Source organism: Neolamprologus brichardi, chromosome 8 (genome assembly GCF_056152115.1).
Source record: "Neolamprologus brichardi isolate AB-2024 chromosome 8, ASM5615211v1, whole genome shotgun sequence".
In the NCBI taxonomy this organism is placed as follows: domain Eukaryota; kingdom Metazoa; phylum Chordata; class Actinopteri; order Cichliformes; family Cichlidae; genus Neolamprologus; species Neolamprologus brichardi.
In genome coordinates, this window is record NC_142111.1 from 14,038,398 (window position 1) to 14,059,151 (window position 20,754).

The 20,754-nt window shown below is 40.7% G+C and overlaps 1 protein-coding gene across 2 annotated transcripts; it reads left to right on the forward strand.

Annotated features, from left to right (window-relative positions):
- Nucleotides 1-523: 523 nt before the first annotated feature.
- On the forward strand, nt 524-20,463 carry fra10ac1 (FRA10A associated CGG repeat 1). Of its 2 annotated transcripts, XM_006791238.3 has the most exons (14): nt 524-605; nt 2,656-2,735; nt 2,934-3,026; nt 3,251-3,296; nt 3,467-3,543; nt 3,733-3,816; nt 3,964-4,048; nt 6,181-6,226; nt 14,618-14,731; nt 16,337-16,379; nt 16,799-16,932; nt 17,772-17,822; nt 19,217-19,301; nt 19,931-20,463. In XM_006791238.3, the coding sequence occupies exons 1-14, from the start codon at nt 588-590 to the stop codon at nt 19,971-19,973; spliced, it is 999 nt and encodes a 332-aa protein (XP_006791301.2). In that variant the 5' UTR covers nt 524-587; the 3' UTR covers nt 19,974-20,463. The 2 variants fall into 2 exon arrangements, with proteins under 2 accessions (XP_006791301.2, XP_035763805.1); XM_035907912.2 differs by lacking the exon at nt 17,772-17,822.
- Nucleotides 20,464-20,754: the final 291 nt, after the last annotated feature.

The window sequence follows — 20,754 nt, forward strand, 5'->3', positions numbered from 1 at the left end:
ACTCATAACCCCGAGTCCGAATTAAACTCAAAACATTCACACAGTACAATGCCCTCTTTATTTTCCGTCCACAATTCAAATACATCCTCCAGTGTCACTCAGCGGAAGTGAACGATATGAATCAATTGCCGGTTGATCCGTGTAACTGGGCCATTTGTTCTAAAATGAATGTCGATGCTCGATGTTGTACTGCACCCCCTTTCATCCCCAATAGATTATTCATCTCACCTGGTGACGCTGACTTGCCCCCTGATAAATGGCTAATTAGATAAATTGGGTGATGGACGAACTGATAAATTAGAAAAGAATTGCCCGATTAAAGAAACTGTTATCAGCCAATTACACTTACACAGAATTAGACTTTAGAGCCTCGTTATTGACTACAAACCAATGTAAGCTTTAAAATCATAGAAAAAAAGGAAATGATAAATTATTCTTGGACTTATTTCTTGATTTTTCTCAGATTCTTATAAATATAATTCGTGTAGGTCTGCGTCATCATACCGCGACTTACTTCCTACGTCATCACATGGCGATTACATTTTGTAAACAGTCAGCGGCAGTTCATAGGGAGAAAAAAAGAAGCCATGGATGATCTTGTGAAGGTAAACTTTTTATACATGTGATATAGTCGCGTCTCTTCTTTTGCAAACAAGGCTGTCAGGACGTGTTCGCGTATTTGTTAGCAGCCAGTTATCCCCCTCACAGATACGTGTGTCGGTGCTGCCTACTAACGCCGTGTTGGTTCCTGACTGCTTCACTGGTCACAGTCAGGGATGAGCGGTGTCTGTGGCGCGTGACAGGTCCAAAGCGGTCAAAGCACGAGCTAAAGCGCGTGCCTGCGTGAAATTCACAGCAGTCAGAGTCGTCGTGCACCTGCTACAGTGTCATAGCTCGTTTCTGATGACGGGACCTCCAAAATATCTCACTTTGTTCACTATTTCATCCATCATTGAGCACTTGCTCTGCCACACTGAGTGAGGGAAAGCTGCTGCAATAGTCTCTCGTTGTAGCAGTTACTCCATTTGTCTTCTTTTAGCCAGACATTTGGTGACTTTGAGAGATAAATTACACAAAAACAACTTTTTTTTTCTTATTTTTTTTTTTACATCATTTAAATGTGATTTCCGATTTCTGGGTGTGTTCTATGGGTAATATCGTTGCTTATATTGATAAATAGGCTGCAGGCAAAAGGATTTCTGAATGGGTTACATATAACATAAAGAAATGACCTGTTTTTAAAGTATTTTTATGACTCTGGATTATTGTACCAACCTTTTGTTCAACCTTATTATCAATACAGACGTTCTGGCCACTTTAAATGTCTCTATAGAGGTATTTTGTTATATTCGTTGCACTTCTATTGCTACACCCAAGGCAGGATCTTTCTTGACAAAGACATTTTTAATGTCAAGGAAACTTTTCACATGGATAAATAAAGGCTATATAAAATTTACATTTCCAAATATTGATTGCAGCTTCTACTTGTGACAGGAATGTGTTTTCTGGGTAGAAATGACTTGATATCATCGAGCTATGCAGACATGTTTGACAGATTACAGGCCAACCGGATATTATTTTTTTCAGCAGACGATCACTTTTGGGGCAAGACACTGGGTCAAATTCATCCCATATCCATTAAGATGGACTTTTAGATCAACCAGTCTGGGTTAAATAAATGAAGAGATGATTTTATGGAAGCTTGAAACATTCATGAGACATGAGAACTGTCTGTGTTCCCACTAAATTTGGAGGACGGCACTTGTGGAATAAAATAGAATGGGATCATTCTAGTTTTTATGTTTTCACGTCTTAAGTATATTGGACAATTATGTGATAATAGATGCTTTTCTCCAAAAAACAGTGTTGTGAATACCTAAACACCTAACAATAAAATCACTCTCCTACTCGCTGTTTATTCATGTCAGACAGGAAACTTGTAGACACTTATTATGAAGGAATGCTTGGCCTGAGACAAAATTGACCTGGATCAAACTATAAAGGCATAGAATATGTTCTAGTTAACTTAAACCTGACCTGTTATGCTTCCTGTTTTCTTTCTTTTCTGTTCTATTTATACCCTTACAGTATTAAACATGATTAATGTTTGAAAGAATGAGGTGAGACTGCTGCAGCCGAGTTTCTGTTTTATTTTTTCCCCCCACCTTTGGGTCTCTATGGTGTCAAAGTGAGGAGCCATCTATAATATGGTTAATTTAAGCACATAGGAGCTCAGTCCACCTGCTGTTTGAACCTATTCTTTATCAACAATCAAAAGAAAGTTGACTTAAACTGATGGGGTCTTAAGAGGAGAGTCTGTTTTATTTCAGACAGAGAAAGCACTGATCAGAGGAAATATGCAAAAATGCCCTCCCTCATTCAGAAATGCATACTTTAATGGTTATATATATATATGTGTGTGTGTATATATGTGTGCAGCAGATGTTAATACATAGTGTCATGTTTACTCTAAGATCAGTCATTATCCTATTTGTGTCACAAGTTGCAATACATGTCTCCCAGTTAGGATGTACAGTACAAGCGTACGGATGCATTTTTTTAAACTAATATGGCTAATTTTGCCAGAATATGTGTGGGTAAGTCCAACATGTATCATCAGATATGATTCACAAATCACTTCCTGTGTTTCCTCAGGTTCACGGGAGCGGCGGTTATGACTCTGACTTCAGTGATGAAGATGGACAGGGAGAGTCCTCACAGAGAGGCCTTAAAAGGTCAAATGAAGGCTACAGAATTATTTAGGCTCAATGATACTTTTTCGCTTTATTCACATTTGGCTCAACTGAACTCCTGGTACTGTATCTGTGCTGACCAAATGAGATGGGATTGTACAGACAATAATATGAATAAACACAAGTGTTTTTAATCCATTTTTTTCACAAGCTTTCTGCTATTATGTGTACCTTCTACAGGAAACATGAGGAGGAAATCTTACAGAAGCCGTTTCAGAAAGGTCGCCACTCTAAGGTGGCTCACCGCAGCTCGCACTCAAATGAAGTGGACAGGTATGGTGACTAATAGCAGATCAAAGAAGTGCCAATAGCTTTTAGCTGCTCGCATTTTACCTATGCACACTACAGTTAATGTCACTTCTTATGGGCCAATCTGATGAAATGCTCTCAGTGGATTGTTTTTTCTTTGCAAGCTATCACACATCTTGTTTTGTTTTTTTGTCTTTTTTTGATAAAAATGCATCATTTATATTTATATATTTTTTTGTTTCGTTTAGAGAAGAAGCCCGGAACAGACGAGCCCATCTGATATCCATGAACGCCGTATCCTTTCTTAATTTATCATTTCTTTTGGCTGTGAGTAGACGACGAAGAGGCTGATGAAACGGAACTTTTAAAGATATTAAAATGTGATGCGGTTGGAAATTTTAGGCTGTTTACATTTGCAAAAGTTAACATTGAACAGCAGAATGACCTTAAGCAGATGTCTCCAGTTTGAGCGGCACAAGAAGTTTGTCGGTGATTACATACTGTACTACGGGGGACAGATGGTTGACTTCAAGCGCTCAGCGTGAGTAATCTTACTCACAGTCAACTCTGGGGAACAGTCAGCTTCTGTCACTGCAGGCAAAATAATGACAATATGTCTATACATCACTGCAATCCAGTTAATCATTTCATTAAAATTGATAGTTGCAGAAGTTGTTTTTCGGTTTCTGCGCGCTCATAAACTTTGTCATTTTACATTTATTCCCCGTAGAGCCAAGGACAAAACAGATCTAGACGTGCTGCGTGAAAACCATCGTTTCCTCTGGAGGGATGAGGACGAGGAGGACATGACATGGTGATCAACTTAGTGGCATCAGTAATAATGAATTAGTTTTTTACCTGTTCAGTTCTCTTCTGAAAAGTCTATACGTTACACTAGAAGTTAGTTAATGATGTGTGTGCTGATTTTCTTAGTTGCTTGTGTTTTTTTTTTCTGTGGCAGGGAAAAAGAATTGGCCAAAAAGTATTATGACAAGCTGTTTAAAGAATACTGCATAGCTGACCTCAGCAGATACAAGGAAAACAAGGTGAGAGGAATTTTTAAACAGTAATACAGCTTACGTAAAGCAGTTTCTGTAGTATGATATGATAGCATTTTTGAATATTTGAAAGCATTTAAAAATTGTTATATAAAAAAAGGCAGTTTCACACAAGGTGCAGGAATTAAAACCTTACATTACAGTTCAAATGAAGGTAGCACTTCATGATACCATTATTAATAAGTTATACATTTATAGTTAAATAAACTTTAGTATAAAGTTGATATAAAGTGAATGCTAATGTTAGCTCATCATGAGTAATAGTCATGTTACTTATGTAGTTTTATTTATTGCATTATATCAAAGAATGGATTATAATTACAGTCTGACAACTTAAGCACACATGACATTTACTATACTATAGTAAATGTCATGTGTCAGTTATTACCAAAAGGTAATAACTCAAGTTTAGCCCCCTATAACATGCCTTAGTAACACACTTGGGCCATTATTTTCCCCAAAATCTAACCAAGCAGCCAGTTAAACAGAAGGTAAAACAGGAAAAGGATCAGGACACATCTCCAGGTTCACAGTGTTGTGACTGCTTGCACAGTTAGGTTCAGAATCTGTTGGAGAGACAGAGGCTTTCCTCTGAACGTCACAGCAGTTGCCTTTAAATCAAACACAAGATCTGATGGAAGTGCCGACTTCAGCTTTAATTCGGAGGCTTTTACACAAATGTTTTCATTTCTTTTATGCAGAGTCTCTCATATTCGGAGGATCAAAATTAATTGGACAAACTGCAATCATTTTAAATATAAATATTGTTTTTAATACTTGGACGAAACTCCTTTAGAGTCCATGACAGCCTGAAGCCTAGAACCCACTGATGTCACCAAACGCTGTTTCTATTCTTGAGATGCTCTCCCAGGATTTTACTGTAGCCTGGGTTGCTGCTTGTTTGTGAGTCTCTCTGCGTTCAGCTTTATCTTCATTAAACTGAAAAACGTGCTGCATTGAGTGGAGAGCAGATGAAACTCTCAGGGTGCTTTTGCACCATACTTTGGGTCATTATCCATTTGTTCTGTGAAGCACTGTCACAGTCATCTTCTGTGGGTCTTTCAGGCTTTTTAGTGTTGCTGAGCTGTCCACTACTCCTAAACTTTCTACTGTCCCTCTGATAGGTTTATGTCATTTTTTGTCAATTAAAATAAGTCTACAGATCAGTCGCATCTTGATTGTTTGATTTCAAATCCACTCTGGTGGTATACGGAGTCAAAACTACAAAAATTATGAGCTAATTTCTAAATCCTAGAAATCGATTTATCACTTACGCGCCTACATGTGCTATAAGATAACATTACGGTGCCCGTAGATACCTCAGCAATCAGCGTTACAAGGACCTGCTCCAGTATTCCAAAAAAGATTACACTAATTATACCTGCAGTGTTGCCATGTGTAAAGGTTAATATTACCTAAGTCTCACTAATCTCCATAATAGCGAGCCCGTTTTAGCCTGAAGTTGGGGGTATGATGTGTTCTGGCGCTCTGCTCTGTCTCCAGTGATCGCTGAGCCTTTTTGGAGCGAGGCCAACGTTTAAAACTGATGAAAAGTGGCACACGTGTGGGCCAGCTCAGTATCTCCTGCATTTGTGCTGATGAGTTTTCTGTGCACACATCTCTTTTACGCTTACACCTCCGACATTGGGCACAATACAGAATACCTGGAATTATCTATGTTTATTGGAGGCACTGTAGGTAAATTGAAACATTTCAATTTAAAAAGTCCAAGCCGCTAAACACTAAAAAGGTTGTGCACCTGATTTATTCACTAGTTATTCTAAAACGCCTACAAATAAAAATATAAAGGGCGAGTTGCAATACGTCGGGTCAAAAGGACACCACTTACTATAGATGTGTTTACATTAACAAGTTAATGTGCATGCACAGCATTTAATAATAAGAGTGCATGGGTGAATAAACACAAATATATGCAGCCCTTATATTCTCAGTTGTTTTTCTGATCCAACTGCCTTTGAAAACTAATAAGCATTAAAAGGTGGGGACAACACAGCTATGGCTTGCAAGCTATATGGATGGAAATGCATCTGATGCTTTAGTCGGTTTCGTGTATATGATTTTGCTCATTTATGCTCATTTAAAAAATCTGCGCCCAACAGTTTGGATTTCGATGGCGGACAGAGAATGAAGTCGTCTCTGGAAAAGGTATGGCATACACCTGTTATATGCTTGCATGTTCCTGCTAATGTTGCTGTGTCGAGCACTTGCATTTGATTCGTAGTGAGAATAAGGAAGAGAATTAGCTGGAAAACAGCCTGGAGAGGTGGAGGTATGCTCTGGGGAGAGGAGGGATGCAAGTCAGTTGAAGCAACACAGAGTAGGTGTGTGTGTGTGTGTGAAAAGGGGACAGGTGCAACAGTCATGCTGCAAGGAGCAAAGGTAGTGAAGGTAAAATAAAATACCTGGGGTCAACCATCCAAAATAATGCAGAGCTCACAGGGTGGAGTGGGTGGAGATAAGTGTCAGGGGTGATTTGTGACAGAAGGAAGAACGAAAGGTAGAAAGAAGCCAAGCTGGAGATGCTTATTGTTTAAATGGGAGTGATCAGGATGGACAAGATTAGAAATTAGGCACTTTATATTGTAAGGTAAAGACCCTACAATAATACAGTAATACGCAATATTAGCCTCCTAAGACCCGAACTCTTCCACAACATGCATTTTTTATTTCTCTTTGGTATTTGGGCTGATTGGGGCCCGATGAGTTACCAGAATTAACAGATTATTATTATTATTATTTTTTTTACCTTATTTTTGTTTTTAAGAAAAATAAGAGCCACATATGAGGATATTCATTTAAAATTTTGATAGAACAGTAGCAGTATAATGTCCTCGTAAGTGGATATCAGGCCCTTGCAGAGCAAAATTGAGTATTTTGGTCTAAATAACCCACATATGTAGGTCCTAGGAGGTTAATAATAAACCCCAGTAATCAGACTACCCCCTTTGAGCAAGGCGACGGTGGGACGGGAAAAACTCCCGCTTAACAGGAAGAAACCTCCAGCAGAACCAGGCTGAGAGAGGGGAAGCCATCTGCCACGGCTGGTTGAGTGAGGGGAGGAAGACAGGAAAGGCAGCATGTAGGATATGCAGGGCGGTGGTGGTGATAGGGTGAAGGGAGGAAGATGATCTGCTGTGACGACCCCTAAGGGGAGAAGTGATCTTAAATTGCAGTAAAAAGCATACTTGTTGAGCAAAGAGACCCGATTTAATCAAGAGGCTGGAACCGAATCCTTATTACATAATATTCTATGTAATGCTGACATAAAGTCCGGATTCAGGGAGGTGTTGGAAAACGGGATATTTTAATTACTATTTGTGACGTTTTTGCTTGCAGTGATGCTCTAAATTCACATTTTAGTGAACCTCAGTGAACCATAGTGAAGTGGGATTATAGCTTTCTCACCCACACCTCACATCCTTCTCCACTAGATGGAGACAGAGATAAAGACAATTCACACAGCAGTACATCACCTATGATTGGTGCTTCCCCTCAGGAGTCTCTCCACATGTCAGGCTCTTTAAAAAAAATCTGCCTGCTGCAATTTGGTTTGACTTTAGGGCTCTCCAGAATGGCGTCATAAATCTTTAAACGATTTGACCTTTCATCTGAATTTTCTTTCCGTGTTTGCTTGTGGCTTCCCATCTTAAGCAGCCGCGGATTAATCTGTCCATTGATACCCAACACTGTAGCTTTCTGATAGCGCTGGACTAGCTTGATGGTGTGGCAGTGGTTCCATGATTACTGTTGCTATTATTGCTCAGGATTAGTACAACACCTCTCTGTCTACCGCTGCGTTTGTGTGACAGTGGTATTTATAAGTTTACCTGGAAGGACAATAGCTGCTGCTCAGCAAGGGAGCCTGCCTTGACAGCTCATTAATAAAGTGAGCTTCACACACATACACAATCTCATATACACACATACACATATGCAGAGTCATTTAACATTTAAATTATTATTCTAATTATGTTTATACCAGTACAACCTCACAAACACACAAACAGCGTGTCTGGGAAAGCTGACTAAACCAATATGTTGTTCCGGATTAAGACAGTGTAATCTTGGACTCTGACAGTTCAAGCCATGTAGCAGTACTCTACAGGAAGTGGGATTAGATTAGGTCAGATGCACTGCACTTTAGCTGCCTCAGCTGTGATTTGTGGACATTAATAATTACTAGAGACATGCTCCTTAAGTACTGTTTAGAGCATGGGACTCTAAACCCTCTCCAGTGAGATCAATACTAAATAAATTCTGTAAGTTGGGCCTGACGCCCCCGTTCAGACGTGAAGAATACACTTGTGCAAGTCTTTGTCATGGATTGAGTATAACAGGAGTTTGATTTGATTTGTAAGCTGATATAGAGTGTCATCAATCACAGACACTTGAATCTTGGCAACAATCTGTTGGCGAGTCATCAGTGTGAAAGTTTTTGATTTATTGTTCAATTACCAGCAGTTCCACTTGGACTAAGTGTTGCTAGTCCGAGCTCATGTGTAGTACTGCTTACCGTCAATTAAACTGATCTTGTACCACCTCCGATGGCAACGTTTTACTTTTGCTCTGGCATGAATACCTTTTTTGGAAACCATCCCCTTATCATCGCTGCTTTCTGTGCACCTCAGATCATGCTGGTGGATAATGCTGACTAGTCTCCATCCAATAAGGTTGGATCACGAAGAACACTGACCTTTCTTTTCATTGCTATAGTGTTATATTGGATCGAGGAGTGCACAGTACCAGAAGGTTTCATTCTCTCTTCTTTTTGGGGGGGATCACAGGTTATCCTCCTACTGGAGTCTTGCTGCAGATTTTTTTGAAGAACAAGATGTGCTTCTAGTCCTTGCTGATAACTTTCTTTTTCTCATCTCGGTGCCTTTATACTTCTGAAAGTTCCACATGAATTCCTGCAGTTGAATATAAGAGAAAGCTACAAATGTCTCATATTAACAGCTCTTAAAGGTACCTTCTTGGTTTTCTTTTTTTTTTCTAAACAGAAGTTGTCATTTGTATTTGGGAGAGTAGCATGAAAACTTCTAGAGTTATACTTGCTTGCATACAAGCGAGTATAACTGTGGACTGTGGCTTTCCATGGAGGGCACATGGACATGTATTCACCCTCTGCCTATGAGATAGATATGGATACCATTGCAATAGTGACATATTCATATAAACAATGAGCAAAGTTTCAGAAAATAAGGTGAGACTGCTATGAACATCTTTTTTTTTGTGCTCTTGACTGCAAACACACAAGCATGAACCACTTGCTGTTCATTTTTAAATATGCAGCCAATCAGAAGACAGTTACTTTAAAGTTCAAGAATATAAACATGTGGAGCAAAGAGCCAAGATAGCTGAGGCTAGGTTGTTGTAGGTGGGCCTCCTGTCAAGGTACACACTGACACAGCAGGAGTTGGATTTGACCCAGCTTCTGCTGCCTTGGAATAAATGCCACTGGTAGCTGAAATGTGAAGCCACTTTTAGCTTGCACTGTGGCATGACTTGTTAAGCATTATACTACTGTCACACTTCAATGAGTGGTTGAAGACCGGCAAAACAAAATTAGGGCCAGGTCTTCGACTGCTTGCAATCACTGGCGTTAAAACCACATTAAGATGTCATTAGTTTGCAATCGATTGCATGCAATTGCTAACTTGACCCCAATCTGTTTGTTTCTAACATTCAGAGTTTAGCCAGAAATTCCTCTACAAGTGTTATATAATATCAAATGAAAATTACTGCTGGGATCTGCTAAGTCAAGTCAACTACTGTAAAGCTGTTCTCACTGGCGCACATTGCCAATAATCAGCTGGGGTCAATCTGTCTGCGTTTGTAAATGAGATTATTTGCAAACCTTCACCAATCTGTCACAGAGAGTCACAATCAGTCTCAGTCAGTCTGCAACTGTTTTGAGACAAGTTGCCTCCCAACTGGCAACCTATGCAACTGTTTTGCGTTTGAAAGCTGTCAACCACACGCGGTGGGCGTTGCAGGCTCAAACTGTGGGCGACCAACTGATCACTGCAGCAACTTGCAGTGAAAAAATTCAGTGCAGTTACCAGGCAACCACAGATTGGTTGATTTAATTATTTTACGGTCGCAAAAAGGGTGCCATGACATGCTGATCATTTTAGTTGATATGATAATCAGTTTCCTTTTTTTTGGCTTTTTATTGTTTGGTGTCACATTTTTACTTATTTCATTTTGCTCTGTCCTGGATTTTCTTCTGTTTGCTTATCTAAACGTTTGATCCTGCCTCTGCTCCATCTACATTTATTTGTTGTTGTCAGGTTCATATAAAGCAATTACTCCACCCTTAAATGAGCAAATTCAAATAATGTTATATACTATTCTACATCCTGGTGGTTTCCTTTCAATTTCAATTTAATTAAAACAAAAGTGACAAGCCAATTTGATTTAAGGGGGGAGATCGTTTCTGTTGCTTTAAATGATTCCTTCGGCTCGGCCTGTGTTCTAGGCAGGCTTTGCACGTAGTAAGTATATCCTGCTGGGCTCTCATTTGCCAGACAAAATACATCAGCTCCAGAGAAGTAACTGAGTGTATTTTAAGTGTGAGAAGTGGAAGCTCATTATCCGACAGTGCTCAAAGCTTTCAGAGTCTCCCAGTCTAACAGCGGCTGGTGTCACTGTCTCCATTCCTATACTTTCAAAGTGTGAGTGTCAGAGTGCACCTTACAAATGTCAAAATTTGAATATTTCTCTGTGGTTTAAAGAGGGACACATAGATGTAACGCAGATATTCTTGTGCAGATAGAGTATAGAATGCTTTCATAGTACTTTGTAATGCTATTTAGTCTGAGCACTGAACTCAAAGTCATCGTGGAAGACAGACCCCATAAAAACAAAAAACAGGCTAAACCTGATCAAGCATCAGAGGTGGGAGTGGGTGGTCAGAGAAGCATCCATCTAATTTCTAGCTACATTTCCAATATTTGAAAAGTCTGCCTGAGGGAACCATATATTTTCCACTGGCTGCACTTTTATTGAAGGCATTTCACTTTGGGAATAGGCAAGGTTAGAGTCCTGGTGAGTATCAAGATTTAGCTGAAAAACAACAGCGGATGCAGACACTCACAGTGACCACCTGAAGTCTGCATCCTCACAGGCTTTTCAGTCACTAAATGATCTGAAGGGTCATTTTGGGCTGAGGCAGATCTGTTTGAGTTATTCAAGAGTACAGTCCATGTACATTTGAACAGAGTCAGCTCACTGTGCAGCAGTAGAAGCTGTTGCATGTGACAAGCAGCTTTGTGATGATCGTGATATTAAACAAACAGGTCAGCATTATGGGAAACTTGCGTATTTGCTTTTGCTTACAGCCCTGACCCTAGGAAACAGGAGTTGACGTGTATCATCTCTCTGTCTGTTTGTCTTATGGCAATAAAGTCCGCCTGCCAGCATCTCTTCATCTCTATTCATCAGTCTGTTTGCTGCCTCTTAGGAGTAGCAGTCTAAGCAGCCTCTCTATCTCTTCGCTAACATCCTCCAGCTCATCCGGGCAGGGGGGACACAAAGGTGTTCCCAAGCCAGCTGAGAGAGCATGTCCTAGGTGTGCCCTCGCCTAGGAGGCGTCCAAGATGCCAAACGACCTCGACTGGCTCCATTTAATAATTGGAAGTACTGGCTCTACTCCGAACCTTTCCCGAATGACTGAGCTCCTTACCTTATTTCTAAGGGAGAACTCAGCCACCCTTCAAAGCCAATTACTCGATCTCATTCTTTTGGTCACTACCCAGAGCTCGCAGCCATAGGTGAGGGTGTGAACAGAGCTCAACCAGCAAATCGACAGTGTCGCTGTTTTCACCATGAGCGACTGCTACAGCGCCCGCATCACTGCTGACACCACACCAGTCCATCTGTCAATCTCCCGCTCCACCCTCCCCTCGCTTGAGAACAACTCCTCTACTTGGGGCACCAACTCGTGGGCACTCCACCTTTATCTGGCGTCACACTTGGAGGTGCTAATTCTCATTCCCACTGTCCTCACAAGTGACCTCGAACCGTTCCGCTGCGAGTTCTCATGAAGCCAACATAGCCTGATAATCCACAAAACACAGAGATGAGATCCTGAGCCTACCAACGCAGAGACGCTCCGCAACCTGGCTGTGCCTGGAAATTCTGTCCATAGAAAATCAAAATCTCTTCATCGTACTAATTAAAAAGTAAAAGAAAACAAAAACTACAAGCATTGGTATTTGTGATTTTAAGAAAACGTTTTTATGGGATTGATGTGTTAGACTTTTAAGTGTGTTCAGTGACTTCGCTCAGCTGGATGCCTGCCAAGCCCTTATAAGAAGAGCAATTACTGTCCATGTTTGTGCTCGGTTGGTTGTGTCCTGTAAGTAGTTTTTCATAATAGTGGTCTTTTGGCTGCAGGGGATTTTTAATGAATTATTTTTTTTATTTTTTTACTGCAGCACCGCTAGTGACCACAGAGAAAAATGAACAGCAAGACTAAGGTGTGGCTCTGTGTGCAGCTCTGCTAATGTGTGTCTCCATAAGTTCCACACGGTGCTAATCTAAGTTAATTGGCTCCCTTGTTGTAGCTTCACATGAAAGTGGATTGGACCTTTTTTGTCTAACCCAGCGTGGCACGTCTGGTCTGATAGCAATCCCTTTGATAGAAGGGGAAAAAACCCAGACAAATGTGTCATTTCGCATCATCGTGTGGACTTGGCAGTTATCCAAGAGTGAATAAAAAGTGAATGCACGCTAGTTCAGGTCACTCCCTTTGACATCATCCAGTCAGTGTTAATCGTGCACCCATCTGTCCTGTGGTAGTTATCCGTCTTGATCTCAGGTCACTGGCTAGTGGCATTATTAACCAATGACGTAGGAGGACCGGAGTTTCCTCTCCTAACTGGATTCATCAGCTTTTTTCTTTTTCTCTTTCATGTGGCACGTGAGGCTCACCTGATGTGTAAAAAAAATACCTGGCGCCTCTCAACAGTGGAAGTCCTTCTTTTCTTTCATCAGAAAACCCGATATAGCTCGCGTCCATTCGTCAGTTTTTTTTAAAAGCTTACCGCAGTTGGCTTTGGGTAAAAAGAAGCGGTGTGCCACCCCGGTCAGGTCACCACTCCATCACTGTGTATAAAACTTATTTTATAAAGCAGCAATTCTCTCTGCTTCCCAGTTTTTTGTTTTAAACCGGTTTTCCAAATACAGTACCGGGGACTTGTTGTAAGGTTTCAAGTGTGAAATTTTTGGGCCTAGGGACTGAAAACGATCAGAAATATGTTGACAAACTGCTTCCTGGCCTTGATTGTATTTAGTTTTTGACATTTATTTGTCAAAGAAATTGCCTGGAAACAGATTTATATTGACTCCACTCTCCCAGGGTCACATTTGTGTGTAGCTGGAGGGCTCCACACATTCGAACGCTCCATGTTGTAACCTTCGAATAAATCACATTCTTTTCTGTTTTACACTGAGCTGCTTCTCAAAGGGAGCAAGGGGAATCAGAATGATGTTCAAGGGCGCTTCTTTATTTTTAATATGCAAAGCAGAAGCTTTTAGAGACTTTCTTTACACATGTTACGTCCGGCTTTAACAACAGATAAGAAAATCTTTTTTTTTTTCATAGGCATCATGATCGTCATTGAGGTCACAGGAACAGGATATGCTGACATTTTCGAGTAATATAAATACTTTTAGTGACATCCTGACGTTCTCTGTGACATCACCGAGGAGTTGATATTTGTGATTTTGACTGGAAATTGTTGGATTCTTTTATAAGTACAGTGTCTTCCCCTGACACATAAACTCAAGTAAACCTCATTTGAACCGTAGCCAGAAGTGTCTTCTTCTAAGCTGACGTCACTGGATCTTAATCTCATACAGCACGTGAAGAGAGAGTCCGCCCTACGGCTCAAAGTGGCCCGAGTCCACGAGCCCTGCGTCATCTCACCTGAATGTTTACAGAGTCGCAATCCTTTCCAGGTGAGGGCAGGCATCACTTTCCTCTCGCGGAGTTAGGAATTCGTGCCAAGACTGGATGGCTCTGACGCATTCGCTCCCTCTGCTGCAATCTGGAGGAACCCCGGAGACCAGATCAATGCCACCTTAAGCTCCTCTGGGGATAACAGGCAGTCTGTACAGCGGCTGGAGGGAGGCCTGAAGGGATGAGACGAGGGGAAGAAAGGGAGATGAGAAGGAGAAAGGGGATAAGGAAGAAGAAGGGGTGTAGATATAGACTGTGGTGGGTAAAAGTGAGCAGCAGGGTTTGAAGGTTGTCTGACAGAATCTTTTTGGAGATTCTTAGTCTGTGTCACTACTAAAACACATCCTTTTTATTCTGTTCGCTTTTCTAGTGTAAAGGTTTGAATTTCACACGATAATTCATAAGTTGCCTGCAGTTTGTTCGAGCCCTCACTCAGTAATTATATCAATTAAAAATGCATTTCTTTGCTTCATGAATTGGTGTTAACAAGAGCGCTTACAAAAAAAAGCGGACATGAGTGTAAACGTGAAATATTCAGATTTGTACATGTGAGCTTCTTCATGTTCCAGGTCAGTTCCAGTGTGGAAACAAGCGCTGCGAGAAGGAGGAAGGCCTCAAAAGCTGGGAGGTGAATTTTGCCTACGTTGAACACGGGGAGAAGAGAAACGCACTGGTCAAACTCAGTAAGGAAAAAAAAAAGAGAATTATCTCTTTATTTTATAGCCTCATTTTTTGGAAAAGGTGTGGCTGTGGCCCAGCAAATGGTCTCTATCTATGACCTTAGTCATAATAATCCCCCTTCAGGTTATTATACTGCTGAAAATAATTACTGTAGTTGGAGGAGTCAGTTAAGCAGGAAATGAAAGACTCTTTTAACAAGCTGGTCTTACAGGTCACGTCCAGGTTCTTTCTCCTCACAAAAAAAAATAAATCCCACTTTGTGCCAAATTAAAATTCATTCTTTAGACAGTCCCTATTGTTTAAACAGTAATGAAATGTGATTTGGCAACCCCAGTGCCTCAGCTTTACTGGACAAATATAATCCATAAGGATGATGATGATGATGATGATGATTTTTTTTGTGTTTTGGGAGAAAGACATGAGCTCGGGGTTCTTTTGTGCTTTCTTCTCTGTAGTTTATACACAGATGATTCATTTTTATCAACAGCATTCCCTTTGTATGTGCGCAATACTGTTATATACTGCTGAGCAAAAAATCTCGAGCCACCGCTCTTTTCTTTATATGTAGTGAGGAAAATGGGTCCAGAGATCTATTAAAAATGTGCAAAAAAAGAGAGTTTGTACAGTTCTAACGAGCTTGCAAGTCAATATTTGGTGTGACCACCTTTATTCTTCAACACAGCCTGAACTCTCTTATTCAGGCTTTCTTCTCTTTTCTTTAAGTAGCCTTCACGAATAGTTCTCCAGGCTTCTTGAAGGACGTTCAAGGCTCTTCTTCAGATGTTGGCTGTTTTTGTTCTGTTCTCTGTCCAGATCATCCCTTTCCTTTTGTCCAGTTTCATTGAATTTTTTTAAGGACACATTGCATAACATGCTGGGATATGCCAAGGTTTAAGCTAATAGCTTCTAGCAAAAATACTACTACTTAATGCCTCTTAACATTTTTTTATTAGATAGCGATGGTGGAGACAGAGGGGGGAAGACACGCAGCAAAGGGCCACAGGTCAGATTCGAACCCAGGCTGCTGCCTTCTGGCGCTCAAGTTAATGCGTCTTAAACGGTGTTAGCTTTGATCAAATTGTGTCATTTTTGCTTTTTTTCATCAATTCGACTAAGGAAATGACAATTAGTTATGTGTTTTTGCGACGGGATACATATTTAACAATTTTAAATCTGTCCTTTGATAAAGCTGTGTGTCATGTATAGGTACTATATTGGTTCATCGGTTGGGTGAGGTGACTTTTCCCACATGGGAATTATTCAGAGTTCAGTGTTAAATTGCTTGAAAAAAACAAAGGTTCCTCTGGAAATGGAAGCTTCTTGGAAGCCAAATATAAAGAAATGAAGGGTGACTCAAGACTTTTGAAGACTCAGCACTGCATATGAATCAGGTTGAACATTTCCTCAGTGTACACCCGGGTGATGCTGCAGTTACTGTATCTTCTATAGAAGCATCATTTTCAACCACTAGTAGTTACAAAAAGTGTGAGCATTAACACAGAAGCAGCCTGACACTGTCACTATAATAACAATCACAGGAGTAACAGTGGATCTATTTTTAGAGCCGCTACAATAGATGTGAATATGTCATGTTGTTTCTGTTCTAGGACTTTGCCCTGAATGCTCTTTCAAACTCAACTACCATCACAAGTAAGCCGACTTTCACTTCGCCTTTTACATGAACATGTAGCTCTGTTTGCCCGTGAAGACTGATTTCTGAGAGTGCGCTCGTCTGCTAAAAGTAGGCCAGGTCACCATGGACATTCAGCACGTGTTGTTTTGTTGCATGCAGAGGTTTAGAATTCAAAACATGATTCATATCTCCCGTCTGACCTTACCAGAGTGCCATGATTTTATCACAGTTTTTTGAATCTGGAAGCAGCTGTGTGCATTATAGTGTCGCTTTAGCTGCTGAAGGATGGCTGGAAGTCTTGTATTAGATGTCGTCATTAAAGCCGCAGTTTACTCGTGTTTTGGATGTGCCATTCAACCCACACGAAGGGTTTCACGTAATAGCATTTGAAACAGCGACTTGGCTGACGGTTTGGTCAATTTGTGATTCTGTTCAGGAGGAAGGAGGTGAAAGCAAAACCAAAGACTAAAATGCTCTTGGATCAGAACCAGAAGCCAGCGAAAGCAAAAGCGAAGAAGAAAAAGAGATTGTCGTCACATTCGAAGAAGCACAAACACAAGAAGCACCGAGGTAAAACTCCTCTGCTCTTCTTTCTAAATAAACTTTCCTTTAAAACAGTAATAGGATGAAAAAAATACCCTTGGGAGCAACCTTGTTTGCATTATGTTCTTCAAAATTATGTAATACCAACTTTTCTTTTGTGTTTGACATTTAGTTTTTTTTGTTGTTGCCATAATTTCCATTTGATCTCATCTTATTTTATTACAAGAGCTCCAAGCTTTAAAACTGTTATTATTTGTTCTGTCTTTTCCTCTTTCACTAAATTGTTTGTGTAGCAAAAACATTCATAACTAAAAACATACAATTTATCCTCCCCCACCACATTAAACTGGAAGTACTGCACCCGTAGGTGGTGCTGTAGGAGTCAGGTTTATGTTTTTAGCAATTATGCAAAATGTGTTGCCAGCAGGGAAGTTGCATGCAGAGTGCCCTCTGGTGGACAGAATGTGCAATGTTAACGCTCATAACACAGTTGAAGGGTGTCTCCCCACTGTCGCTTTAATTTTGAGTTATCCGCTGTTATAAATGGTACATGGACTAGTTCTAATATAGAGCTTTTCTGTGCCCTGACTGAGCACTCCTAGAGCTTTGTAAAACTTTGCTCATCCATTTTTTTCTATACTTTTTCTGTGTAAGTGCTTTCTATCTAACATTTACACACATTCATCCTCCTGTGGAGGCATCGAAGAGCAACTTGGGGTTATTTAGTATCTTGCCCAAGGATATTTGGCATCAGTGTGGCCAACAGTTTGGCAAGTCATGCACGTGGTATTTTTAAAGTGTTCATTAAGGTCAGCAAAGGCCGGTAGCTGTGACTCTGATCGTTGCCTCTCTGGGTTTCTCTATAGATCGCTCCACCTCTTCCAGCAGCTCAGAGGAATTGCAAAACTCGGATAAAGGTAATGTCATGATGGCCTGATGCACACAGACCCACAAATGCATTTTTAAAAAGATGTAGGGATGCACAGATCCCTAAACCTTTTGGTGAAATTTGCCATTTTGACATTATGATAGGTCACCTATCTTACATATCTTTTAATTTTTTCCAAATGTTGCACAAAACTTTTTTAGCTCTTCAATGTTGGAATCTGAGTTTATGATCTCCTTAACCTGAGCGCTGAACTGAAACTCTCCTCCAAACTTCTGCAGTGAAAGCACCCTGACACTCCCATAAGCCCTGTAGTTAATGTTATAACAGACAGCAGAGCCGTGTTTTTCTCAGCATGCTTTTTGTCTCCGTTCTTTCTTTCTTTTTCTTTTTCTTGTATGTTTTTTTTTTTTTAACTTTACTGGAAACAGCATGAAGTGAGGTATGACTTTGCCCCCTTGTCCCTGTTCTGTTTGTTCAGCCAAGGTCTGGCTGGATAAATGGGTTGGTAGGTGGAGGTGTACACTCTGAGGTTATGTCACTGAGTTCCACGTGCAGGTCCATACACAAAAACTCTTATGCTTTCTTTCTGCATCACACACGCTCAAAGCAATTGTATAAGGTTGGAGAAGATTACATTTCAGACTCTGGTATTTAGTGTAATGTATAAGCGGCACTTTCAAAGAGGGGGGAGATTTTTAATATCAGGGAAGCACTTTGTGCCCTAGAAACTTTATATTAATGCCAGGGAAAATGAATGGAAAAATATGCTGCTTTGGCCCAGTATAGCATCACATAATTAGTGGCTTATGCTGATAACATATTTGTCTACTACAACCTGCCAAAACTTGTTTCTGAATAAATTTGTGAAGAAGGAAATAGGCCACGTTCTTGAAGAAGAACTATTTTTTTTTTGCAGGGTTTAGAGTTTACTTCCTAAACATTCACTGGTTGATCAGAGGCTATATGAGTGACAAATTAAAGGAAAATGTCAACTCTTTACATTTATATTAATAAAGGGTTTCAGTGGGTGTGTTATGCGCAGGGTGGAGGTGATTTGGGTCAAAACACTCCATCCACCCCTCTAATTGAGGTCTTTCTCTATTAAAGACCTAAAAACTATTGGGGGGTGATCGTGGCTCAAGAGTTGGGAGTTCGCCTTGTAATCGGAAGGTTGCCGGCTCGAGCCCCGGCTCGGACAGTCTCGGTCGTCGTGTCCTTGGGCAAGACACTTCACCCGTTGCCTACTGGTGGTGGTCAGAGGGCCCGGTGGTGCCAGTGTCCGGCAGCCTCGCCTCTGTCAGTGCGCCCCAGGGTGGCTGTGGCTGCAATGTAACTTTTTAACTGATGAGCAAAGGTTACCGGTTGACCCAGTTTTTCTTTGCTGTGAGTGCGACTGACTGCTCTCTGAAACTCTCCTACTAGACTCTGACGCTGGGGATGAGCCAGAGGACCAATCAGAAGGCGACCACTGGCGAGGACCTGCCCCTGCAGTGGAGGAAAAGTCGAGGTGAGGTTAACAGTTAGTGCTCGTTTTAAGCTTCCCGTTTGTCACAGTTACATGGGTTACTGCTGTCTATATAGCACTATGAGAGCTGCTTACACACACCTGCGTAAAGCTGCTCACAAAATCTTGAACACGTTTATGTCAACCTCCACCGAGCTTTGATAGGATAATGATGGTAATGCTTCTGAGCCATTTCACTGGCAGCAAATGGCTTATTACTCGAAATATTGGCTGTGCTAGTTTGGGTTTTATAATCTGTGTAATGAATATTATTGATGTTATTTTAATGTAAAATAACGTCAGGGAGAACATAAAGACCTGCCTCTTACAAATCTGAAATTCGTATAGATTGGGTTCTACTTTCAGTCAAGAAAGCGATAGTGGGTAACTTAAGTGCATTTTAGGTCTGTTTGCCTTGTTTAAAAATGTTCAGTCTCGCTTGCTTCTGCCCCTCACTGTGTATTTGTTTGTGTTCTGGATCAGTGTTGTCAACATCATTTTATGCTGTATAGAGAACTCACACTGACCGAGCTATGCTGGGGTCCCCCCATAAGAAGCATCTAACAGTTTGTGTCAGTATCATGCATGACAGGAACTTACATTTCTGTGTTTTGCTTGTTGTGTCTCTTCAGGGAGGAAGAGTTTGATGAGTACTTTGAAGACATGTTTCTTTGAATCCGCTGGAATCAGTGGCTTCCCTGCTGTGACTACACTTCTGTGTGTCTTCTGAATACTTAAAGGTGCTCTGTTTGAGTCTTGACTGTATGTAGGTTTATTTCACTGCGAGTTCCATTACTGCCAATGAAATAAACATCGTGTTTACATGGCCCGTCCCTGTCACCTTCTCTTTATATCTGTTTTTGTTTGTTGCAAATTTTACCATTTTAATGTCTCTTTTTACAACCCAGCACATACAGGAAATGCTCTTTTTCTTTTCAGCCGTGGAGCTTGCCCCTTGCTTATGATGCATAACTTAATTAAGTCTTAATTCAATAACCTTGTCCCCAAGTCCCATTTGCAACTAAACCTGCATATATGATTGTTTTGTGAAGTGTTGCATTGGAGTCAAACCTTCTGCTCTTAAAAAAGAAAGGATTATCTTTAACTGCAGAGGGGAACTACATGTTGCTGGGGATTAAAGACCTTGGCTTAAATAAAGACAATTACCACATACTGCTCTGTCTGTGTCCTTTTTTACTTTCTGCTTTCTCGGGAGCACTCTTTCACTGTGTGATTCATGGCGATGTAAGCTAACAGGTAGTTAAGTACAGTCCACTGAGCAATAACAGCTTGTTTTGGAGTTTAGGCAGGATACGATTCAGCCTGCAGCTACACTTGTACACCTTTTCAGCTGATCAATTGTGCTGTCAAAGTCCGTTTTCTTGGATATGTTGCTTGTGTTTTTCCCTCGTGATTTAGAAGTTGAAAAGTAACACCAATTTTTCGCTCTCATTGA